The sequence below is a fragment of the Malurus melanocephalus genome, unplaced genomic scaffold (assembly GCF_030028575.1).
Source record: "Malurus melanocephalus ecotype Western Australia unplaced genomic scaffold, MMel_1.1 scaffold_496, whole genome shotgun sequence".
NCBI classification, from domain to species: domain Eukaryota; kingdom Metazoa; phylum Chordata; class Aves; order Passeriformes; family Maluridae; genus Malurus; species Malurus melanocephalus.
In genome coordinates, this window is record NW_026623728.1 from 226,569 (window position 1) to 237,590 (window position 11,022).

Below are 11,022 nucleotides of genomic sequence, written 5' to 3' on the forward strand. Positions count from 1 at the left end.
AGAGGAGAGAGGAAAGAAGAGAGCAGAGGAAAAAGAATCCACACATCCCAAGCCAACAGCGATGGGCATCACCATGGCTCTGCCAACAGAAGAAGGGTCTGATCCTTCCTGCACCCTACATCTGCCTTGCTCAAAGGTTCTCCCAAGGTCTCCTGATGCTGCGACCCGAAGCAGATCCACCCCTCCAGCCCCATCCCTCACTGGCATTCTCTTCCACGCCCCAGAGCCCCCGAGGTGCCCCCTGCTCCTACCTGCCTGCAGCTTGCCCTCCGGCCCAGGCGGCAGCTGACCCTCGAGCTCCTGCTGTCCACCATGGGGGCCCCCAGCCCCACGCGCCCCGGCAGCGTCCGGCGCGGCGCTCGGGCCGTGGCATCGCCCACGCAGCCACGCAGGCACTCGGCCAGCCGGGTGGGAGACATGYGGCTGCAAAGGGCATTTCGGGAGCCCGGCGTGGATTAATCAAAGCCAATCGATGGCGGGGCCCCCGTGGGGGACAGGAGCGCCAATGGAGCTGCGGGAGCCGTTCGACGTCGTTGGTGGACGGGCAGGGGAGGGGTTGGAAAAAGTGACCCAAATGCAATCGTTGCGGAGGGAATGAGGCACCGGCCAGGATCGTGGGGACGGGGACGAGGCAGCAGTCATAAAATGCTTGATCCCAAAACTGAGATTCAGCCAGAAGAGGGATGGGCTCCTTTCACCTCGTGTCTGGGAAAACCAGCCACGCTGCCACCGTCAGCGTTGGATGCTTGTTCTGCCTGGCTGGAGGCAGCTTTTTGGGGCCAGTCATGAATTCGGGCCACCAAATGCTGGGGCACCTGCCCTGCCCCTCATCCCTGTTCCTGGCACCYAGCTCTTGTGGCAGAAGCAAGAACAGATTAAGCCTTCTTGCTTTCCAGGCAGGAACGAATAAAAAACCACGAGGCCAAAGATCTGAGGCAGAAAAGGGTAAAGGAACAATCCCCAGAAGAGCACCCAAAGCATCAGAGCAACGGGACAGCTGCAGCTTTGTTCCTCTCTGCCTGTCAGGGTTGGGAAGGTCACCTTTGGGTGGCCTGGGTGGCCCTGGGCGTGTCTGCAGGTGGCAGTGGCAGTGTTTCCTGCGGTGGCAGCCCCGTCCCTCGTCCCCTTGTCCCCTTGCCCCTGCACTTACCGGCTTCAGCCGCAACTGCAGGCTCATGCTGTGGGGTGCTGGGTGCTGCCAGCGGGGTGCTGGGTGCCAGCAGTGAGCGAGGGAGAGCACAAGGGACGAGGAGGAAGAGAGAGGAGGAGGAGGGAGCTGTGGGTGACAGAGGGGGGAGTGACCCTGGCTGACCCTGCTCGTGCCCAGCGCCCATCGCCTTCCCTGCGCCTCGCCCTGTGATGGGGATGGGGGCACTGAGCTGGGGTGGGGGCTGCTCCAGAGCCACCAGGAGAGCCTTGGGCACAGGAGGGGCTGTGTGGGATCGAGCCCACGGTGCTGGCTGCAGGCTGGCAGCGACACCGTGTCACCCCCAGCACGTATTGTCACCCAGCTCGGCCCCCATCCCTGTCCCCAGCACCCAGCGGGGCGGTTTGGGGRCACTGGGACATGTGCCACCTGCAGACAGCACCCCAGCCTGGTGACACCGACCCCACAGCATCCCCACATGCCACCAGCTGTGCTCCAGAGCCACAGCCCTGCGAGACTGAGCCCGGCACCTTCGCTGCACTTGTGGCTTGCCCTCTCTGCCCTCCCTGTGGGGTCAGACTGTCCYAAACAGCCYCTGTGTCCACTCCCTGCAGGGYCASACTGTCCCAAACAGCCCCTSTGTYCATTCTCTGCYCTCCTTGTGGGGCCAGACTGTCCCAAACAGTCCCTGTGTCCACTCCCTGCAGAGCCAGACCATCCCAAAAAACCCCTCTGTCCACTCTCTGCTCTCCCTGCAGGGTCAGACCATCCCAAGCAGCCCCTGGGTCCACTCCCTGCCCTCTCTATGTGGTCAGACCATCCCAAACAGCCCCTCTGTCCACTCCCTGCAGGGTCAGACCGTCCCAAGCAGCCCCTCTGTCCATTCTCTGCCCTCCTTGTGGGGCCAGACTATCCCAAACAGCTCCTGTGTCCACTCCCTGCCCACTCACTGTGGGGCCAGCACCCAGAAAAAAGGAGAATCTCCAGTAACACCCCAGATGGACCAATGGGAGTTGCCCTTAGCTGTATTTTGCACACTGTGGCTCTGCYGTGCCTCAGTTTCCCCACGGGAGAAGAGCTCCCTGCTCGGGATTGGGGGATCCCTCAGCACCTTTCTCTCACTCTGGCATCCCCATGGGATGTTCCATGCCACTCGGGTCCCTTTGGGTGACAGTGCAGTGCCACCTGCTGTCTCCCAGGGGATCCTGTGGTCCTCGGCGTGGTGACACCGGGCTGTGTCCCTGGCTGGCCACCTCGGGGCCGGCTCTGGGGGTCAGGAACAGTGGCCAGAGCTCCCCTAAAGGAGCCACACCCATACACATGTGTCCCCTTCGAGGCCACCGTCACAAGCGGTTCATGCTGGCGTTCCCTCAGCCACAAATGACCCGAAATACTCATTTAGGGGACTTCAACGAGCATTTCATTCAGAGGAACATAATGTATATTGTTAAATAACCAAACACAGGGATAGTGGCATTTCCTGGGGCGGAATCTCACTGCCCTCACTTTTTGAGTTTCAAAAGCCGCAGGAGCAGCTGTGACTGTCCCCTGCCACCCCATCGGTGACACCACTGCCCACGTACCTGAGTGACCTTCTCGGTGACACCACTGCCCATGTACCTGCGTGACCTTCTTGGTGACACCACTGCCCACGTACCTGAGTGACCTTCTCGGTGACACCACTGCCCATGTACCTGCGTGACCTTCTCGGTGACACCACTGCCCATGTTTTGTGACCTTCTCGGTGACACCACTGCCCATGTACCTGCGTGACCTTGGTGACAGCACTTCCCATGTACCTGCGTGACCTTCTCAGTGACACCACTGCCCATGTACCTGCGTGACCTTGGTGACACCACTGTCCCTGTACCTGTGTGACCTTCTCAGTGACACCACTGCCCATGTACCTGCGTGACCTTCTCGGTGACACCACTGCCCACGTACCTGAGTGACCTTCTCGGTGACACCACTGCCCATGTACCTGTGTGACCTTCTCGGTGACACCACTGCCCATGTTCTGTGACCTTCTTGGTGACACCACTGCCCACGTACCTGCGTGACCTTCTTGGTGACACCACTGCCCACGTACCTGCGTGACCTTCTCGGTGACACCACTGCCCACGTACCTGCGTGACCTTCTCGGTGACATTCTGTGTGCGCTCCATCACTTTGTGGGGAGCGATGATCTCGATCTCGGTGGTGGAGCCTGAGCGGTGCTTCTCCAGGTTGAACTCCACGAAGTTGAGCGTGAACTGGGGGATCTGGCTGATGGTCCGGTACTTCATCAGGTCCGAGTCCGAAGTGGAGTTTGGGGGGTTGGGTTTGACGTGGGAAGCCTCTGAAAGAGGATGGAGAGGAGAAATTGAGGAGGTCAATGTGAGCAGGAACAGAGCCCCAGAGCCCCGAGCCTCGTGGAGGATCTCCAGGAGTTGGGGACCACCACAAAGTGCCAAAATCTGCTTGGCCATAAAGCTTGGCTTCTTCAGGCTGGCTCAAATGTGGGGTGCCCAACCTGGGATGCTTGTTTTTCCCACATTTCACCCATCTTTTCACCATTAAACCTCCTTCAGGGGGCTCAGAGCAGCTGCCCAAACACAGACACGCAATGTCCTTTGCTATGCCTGGAGATTGCATTGGGGACCAACCCAATGAGATCCACCAAAACTGGCATGAAAACAGATAAAGGAGGAGGTCGTTCTCCTCCACYCTTGCATGCTTTAGCCTGATTAACATAGCTGCCGAGCTGCTGTCCTGGTGTTTGGCCACCAAACTGAACTGGGAGCTGGATGATGTTCCCACTCAGATGTTTCCTCCACCCCCAKGCTCCGGGCAGGGAGCTCAGCGCTCTCTCTGGAAGAAGAGCTGAAGTGGGGCTGGATCCTGACAGTTTTCCCTGGGGACCTGGCTCTCTGGGTCACCCCAGTGCAGGACCAGGAGGRAGGTGTGGAGGTGGCCATTTCATGGGCAGGTTTGTGACAACATCTCATGAACTGGAGCCTGTGCCCACCCCAGGGCTCCAGAAAGATCCCCGAGCACCGTAACCAGTGTGTACCAACATTTCCATCTCCTGCAGGCAGGGCAGGGCTGTGTATTCAGCTTTTTACCCTTTCTAACCTCGCACTCTGACAGACCCAAGTGATGGTGTGGGCAGGAGGTGTCACAGACATCGTGGAGGTGCCAGTKAGTGGTGGTCACCCTGCTGCCACCCTTCTCCCTGCTCATCCCCCTTCCCTCCCTCTACATTTCGTCTCCTCCTGAGGGTCCAAAACCTGGCACTGTTACAGGATCACAATCCCCCACCTCATTTTCTCCAGCCAGATTCCACAGACTGGTTCTCTCTCACCCCCAGCTGCTCATTCCTGACCTCCATTTAATTTGTCACCACTCTCACGAGAACCAGAGGTCTGGACATGGACACCACGGTGAAGGATTGCTCCCTCCAGCCCCACAGAGTGACTTGGCCGGTGTCTCACCGTCCAACACACGGACACAGCTCACCCTGCACATCCCTGCAGACCCCTTCCCTCCCTCCTGGGAAGGTGGGATGGCATTGGGGTGCCCCTGGTGTGGGACAACCAACCTCAACCTCTCGTGGTCTCACATCTCGCACGCAAACCACGGATTGCTCCGCCGACAGAGCAGGACCTGCCTGTGCAGGKAATGGCCATGGATTTTGGGGACAAAACCCAGATAATCTCCACTTTGCAGAGAGGAACAAGACCGACACCTCCCCCCCGAGATGTGCTGAGGCCATTGCCAGAAGAACTCCCACAGAAGAACCCACAGCTCCGGGGTTTGCCCCTACCTGAGTTTGCCCTCCTTTCCCTGAATTTTCTCTGGAACTCAGACCTCGCAGCCTCAAAGTTGTCCAAGGAGGAGACCCTGCGGAGGCTGTGGAAGCTGCCCCCGGGGCGAGACCGAAAGAAACCCCATGCAGGGTACGACCCTCGTGGGCCCAGCACGGGAGCCTCTTGTTTCGGGGACGAGTGTTGTAGGGTGGGGTCGGCCTCCAGGCTTGGCCTCCGCTCCTTTTCCAGGAGGGATTCGGTCTCTGACTGCATACAGTTCTCCTTGGGCGATGTCTTCAAGTCCCTCAAAATCAGGGAGTCACCACCAGGCTTTAAGACAGCCAGGAGAAAGCGTTGTATTAGAAGGGGGTCCCCGCGTTCCGGGGGAAAGGAGAGGGAGCCGGGGTGGGTGAGAGGAGAGGCAGAGAGAGGGCTGGGAAGCGCTGCAGCTCCAAGGCTGGCCCCAACCTGCACCAGGAGCAGGGTCCTGGCAGCTCCCACCTCCTACAGCCACGGGGAGCTTTGCAAGGCAATGCTGCACAGCTGGGAAGCAGGTGAGAGTGAGAAAGGAGGAGATCTAGGGACAGGTTTGCCTGGARTACCTGCTGTGCCATGCGCTATTCTGAGATGTCCCTATGTGTCACTGCTGGGCTGCAAAGGGCTCAGGCCACMACCAGGCTCAGTGCCCAGCTCCTGTGCTGGTGTTTGTGGCAGAGAGGATGTGCTCTGCACCAGGAAACACTGGAGGAGCTGCTGGATTTTTAAATTTATTGGTGCTCCTTCTTCTACAGCCACCCTTGGCCATGGCTAAACCTTTYCYCCAGATAYCTGAAGAATTTCCAGACTTTAAYTTCTGCYRTGGGGTGTGCAAAGCAACCACCTTYKGGAGCAGAAATTCATGGGACTGTGCCCTCCAGGAGGGATTGTGGCACTTCTCACCATCCCTAAGGCCCTTGGGGCAGGTTTTAGGATGGGGTGCCTGGGGAGGTTGGCTGCTCTTTGGCCCAGCACAGCAGTGGATCATCACATCATCCTCAATTCCACATTTTCCTTCTGTATGCCCTGTGCAGCTCCAGCCTGGGGGTACCCAGAGCTTTCAGCAGTGAAAATTCCTGGTGTCTACAGGAATGATGCAGCCAAAGCATCTGATAACACCACACACACCTTCAACCCGTCACAAACACAACCTCTGAGAAGACAGCACCTTCCATCTCACTCTATCTCTGATTTGGGGAAGCAAATTTGTGATTCAGGCTGTTGGGATGCACCCAGCACAGCAAGACCCTGGCACTGCCCCTTTGCCTCGAGCTGCAGCATTTCARAAAACAGCAGGACTTTGAGTGGAGGTGCCCTGAGCACTTCTGRCAGTCAGGAAGCCACCAAGAATCTCTAAAGAGGTGCCACCAACACCTTTTCAAGGTCAGCAATGACAACATCAGCCTGACAGCATCAGCCTCCACCACGGGAAGCACAATCTTCACTGGAGGGCTGAGAAACCCGGGGAAAACGAGCCTGAGACCCTGCTCAGAGCACTGCTGCTCCACACCCCTACAGCTACAGGATCTGAGGGCTGAGAAACCTGGAACTGCCAGGAAAATGTGGGGAAAACGAGCCTGAGACCCTGCTCAGAGCACTGCTGCTCCACACCCCTACAGCTACAGGATCTGAGGGCTGAGAAACCCGGAACTGCCAGGAAAATGTGGGGAAAACGAGCCTGAGACCCTGCTCAGAGCACTGCTGCTCCAAATCCCTACAGCTACAGCATCCCTGGAGCTCCACCATCCTGGACAGGTCACACCATGGGCCAGCCCTTCCTCCCTGGGGACATCTGCTCGGGGACATCTGCTTGGGGACATCTCCCACTCCTGGGATGTGCAGAGAGCTCCAGCCCACGCCGCCAAAGCAGCTCAGCTCAGCTCAGCTGAGCTCAGCTCAGCCCTGYCRCCCGAGCCACAGCAGCCGAGGGGGAGCGGGGTGGGGACAGCGAGGGGACAGCGCTGGGACCTGGCCTGAGTGAGGCGTGGGCTGGGATCAGACAAAGGCTACGGTTACCTTTCCATAGTCAATGGCTACTCCATCAAACTCACTGGTGGGCAGAGATTCCCGCTGGATTTTGAGTCGCCGCAGGGACGGGAGACTAAACTTCAAACTCCTACCTTGACCTTGACCTTGACCTTGTTAAAAAAGAAAAAAAACAAAACACAAGAGAGAGAAAGGTGTGACCTAGCTGCTCGTGATGGCTGCARTGAGGCAGGGCAGGGGGAGAATCTGCAGAGAATTTGGGGTGGCTTTGGGGCCCTTCCTCCTCCAAAGCTCCAAAATCCCAGGCTGGAAGCAGACCCTGATCTGCTGAGCTGGACAAGAGTCCTCCTACAACTGTGGATGTGAGATGGGAAAGGTGCAGAGCATCCCTAGCCAATTAAAGAGGTTAAAGCCACTTAAGGGATTTGGACCTGGAGGAAATCGAGCCTCTAAATCTCCTTGGTGGAACTTCAGGAAAAGAAAAAAAAAAAGAAATAAACCCCACGTAGCAGAGATGGTGATTTAGAAAGGCGTTGAAAGAAAAGTAGCTCTAGCAATTTTTTTTTCCTGGCTTTGTTTCGGATTTTCAGTGAGGCAATCTGGACTACACGGGGGYGTCTCTTCCTGCCATCACAGGGGACCAGGAGACAACCTCAGCAGGGATTGGGGGGAGGACAAGGACAGCCAGGGCTGCCAGGAGCTGTGAGGGAGGTGCAGGGYGAGAAGAGCCCAGATCTGGAGAGGACTCGATGCAAAGTCACTCATYCTCTTCTAGAGGAGACCACCACAGTCACAAGATTTCAGGTGAGCAGCTGGGCTCACASCCTCGGGGCCTGCTCAGCACCCAAATGTGCTCCCCAACTGCATGAAAAGTGGCAAAAATCCTGGGACATGTGGGACATGTGGTGTGAGTTCCACAAAGTCATTGTCCCCTGGGGAAAAACAGCGCGTTGAGGATTTTGGMAGGATGAGTTTTCTTCACCAGCCCCAAAACACCCCTGAGCTGCTTGGGCAGGGTCCCAGCTTGCCCAGAAATGTCCCCACCCACGGGGGACCCCTCTGCTCACCCCAAAACACCGCCCAGAGCAGCTTTTCAGCCGGAAGAAAATTTCCCATCCCGAATTTCCCATCCCACCACCGAGCTGGGGAGCACCAATGCAGCCACCCGTGGCCAAGCAATTAAAAACTGAGTCAGAAAACCTGAGAGTGTGACCTGGGCTGGCACCAGCAGCTCTGGCCTTGCCACTGTCACCCAAGAAACAGCCCTTGGGATGCACAAAACAACATCCAACATGCGGGGAAGGGATGGGTGACATCGATTTGGGTGCCTCCTGCCAAAATTATGCCTTGGGATGGGATGGGGTGTGGGTGCATCAAGTGCTGGGATACTCTGGTGGGGTTGAAAAGTGATGCTGATGCTGGAATTTAGGATTTCCCCAGCCCTTCATGCATGGAAGTACTAAAGCAATCCGTCAAAAACGTGAATCTCATCACTTTGTCACATCCGAAACGCGTGCACAGTGATCTGTCTGTTCACACCCTGAGCCCCCTGCGTGCCTGAGGACACAGAAAACCCTCCAAAAAAAAACTCTGCTGGTCCCTGCTGCCACACACAGAATATGGATCTCCATATCTCCAGGATGTGGATGTTTCCCCAGTGGGAATGCCCTGGGACTCACACTCTGTACCAGTTCACTTGTCCCCATTGCTCCCYGATGTGGCCCTGGCTCTGATCCCAGCCCTGCTCTGCCACCCCACATGCCAAAAAACCTGCCCCAAAGCCTCTCAAAAACACCCCCAGCGAATGTTTTCATGAAGGCAGATGTGGGATTATTCCCCTGGCTCCAGGAGARGTGACCAGCACTGAGGGATGCATGGAAAGAGGAGATTTAGAAGCTGCAGCTCTTTGTCAGGTTTAACATCTGCATCCCTGAATATCCCCTAGAGAGCCTCACCGCGGCTTCCCTTTGATCCAGTCTTCCCAAAAAAGGGAATTGGAGTTTTCCACTGTTTCCAAACTCCTCACGAAACCCTGGAATGAGTCTGGGAGAGCGGGGAACGGCCCAAAGTGAGGGCAGTGCAGCAATCCTGGTGCCATTCACCTGCAGGGACATCCCCACAGCTCTTGGTGACACCAAATGTCCCCTGCACCTCCTGGTGACAYCAAATGTGACCCCACACACAGGTCCTGTCCCACACCAGCACCTCCAGTTTAAATACAGAAAAGATCCAGCAATGTGGGGGCTTCACGGAGGGATTCCACGGCTCCACTCGCAGCTTTTATGAGCTGATAAAAATTCACCATCTCACACAGAGAATCAGCCCCCAGCCCCATTCCCAARTCTCTGGGATTTCGGGAAGTGCGAGGGGAGCACAGCTGACCCCAGCAGTGTTTTCCTACTCAGCTGAGGTTTGGTTGGACCAGAGCCCTGAGCAGCAAAACCACAAAATCCCAAAATCCCATCCCGAGCAGGATCCTGCCCCGTCGCGGGCGCATCCTCCAACCCCAACGCCGAGAAAACCGCGAGGATGAGGATGGTGCCGAGGATGAGGATGGTGCCGAGGATGAGGATGGTGCTGAGGATGAAGATGCTGCTGAGGATGAGGATGGTCCTGAGGATGAGGATGGTCCTGAGGATGCTGTTCTGCTCTCCCACGACCCCCGGGACACCCACCTTTGTTCCAGCTCTGCGACAGGCGGTGGTGCAGGCTCCTCCCCGAGCTTTTGGCGATGAGCTGCGCCAGRTCCTCGAAGTTGAGGATGAACATGATGACGACGCCTTCCTCGTTCTTCACGGGCACCACATCCACCAGGCAGCGGAAACACGAGGCTGCCGAGCAGAAAAAGGCTCAGGGGGGCTGCAGGGGAAGTTCTACCCCTCCTCCCGAACACTTTAAAACACTTTGATGGGTATAATCCCCTCTGGAAAGTCCCACATCCCTGAAGCATCCCAATCACACTGATCACATCTTTTTTCTTCTGTCCCAGACAGTCATTTATATTAATGTACTTGTGAGCAGCAATTAAAGAGTGAGTAATTAAGAACTCAGGAAGTCCCAGGTAGTGGTTTAACCTCATTAAGCATCCTGCTCGTAATCACGCTGCGGTTAATTGCCCTGCAAYCACCAGGCAGTTTTTGGGGGCGGGGTGCAGGCAGTAGGGCCGGGTGGGGTCAGTGTGACGGCCCCAAGGACATCCCCTAAAGGCGYTGSCATGGAKTGGTCAGGCRCAACCTCATCCTRYTGTGGGGAAACTGAGGCACAAAKSGGGCACAAGGGCAGGATCGCTGTCCTGGGAGTGATGGAGGCTGCGAGGAGAATCCCGAATTTGCCATAGGGATTTTTCTCTTGGGTGTCAGCTGGACCCTGCGGCTCTTTTTGTGCGGCAACAACTGAAAACACCCGCAGGTCTTTCCCAACGCGCTGAGCGAAGGTTCCCACCTCCTTTGCCAGCTTTATTCCCACCAAATCCTCAAAAAAACCCTATCTGAGGGCTGTGAGTCCCTTCCCTGAGCAGTCTGCTGATTTTGCTGGCAGCAGGACCCCTTGAATCCCACCTGAGCATCCCCAGGCTCCTGTCCCAACCCCCCCAGAGGTGATGGAGCACCCGGGTACCACTCCAGCCGGCAGGAACCCAAACCATCTCCTCGCAGGGCGGTTTTTGGCCCGTGMAGATCCCCGATGTCGCCTTTGCTCCGATCCCCAGGGATTAGCGGCTCGGGCAGGGATGCRCTGCCGGTGCTCTCCCGCTCCGGCCGTGGCCGCGCTCCAGCCGGGAGGGGCATGTTGGCCTTTCTGCGTATAATTTTAAGGAGCTCAGGGCCTCCCGTAATCAGGAGCAGATGGCCGGCATCGGGCAACTTCAAAATCTGCCGTGACGTCAGGGATGTGCACATACACGGACACACACACAGGCGCAAGAACGGGAAAGAAATGGATTTGGTGAAATCTATTTAAAGACCCCAGCGGCCAGGATTCCTTCTTTTCTTTTCTTTTCTTTTCTTTTCTTTTCTTTTCTTTTCTTTTCTTTTCTTTTCTTTTCTTTTCTTTTCTTTTCTTTTCTTT

General features: G+C 56.8%; 1 protein-coding gene across 1 annotated transcript in view; it reads right to left on the reverse strand.

The window, feature by feature from the left end:
• The window catches only part of KCNH6 (potassium voltage-gated channel subfamily H member 6), a 34,814-nt gene that overhangs the window by 11,447 nt on the left and 12,345 nt on the right, over positions 1-11,022 (reverse strand). The window contains exons 3-6 of the mRNA XM_057381201.1: positions 9,633-9,788; positions 6,988-7,109; positions 4,953-5,265; positions 3,274-3,485 (exon numbers count right to left, since the gene is read on the reverse strand). Coding sequence (XP_057237184.1) covers positions 3,274-3,485; positions 4,953-5,265; positions 6,988-7,109; positions 9,633-9,788 — 803 coding nt within the window. The remainder of the gene's footprint in view (positions 1-3,273; positions 3,486-4,952; positions 5,266-6,987; positions 7,110-9,632; positions 9,789-11,022) is intronic.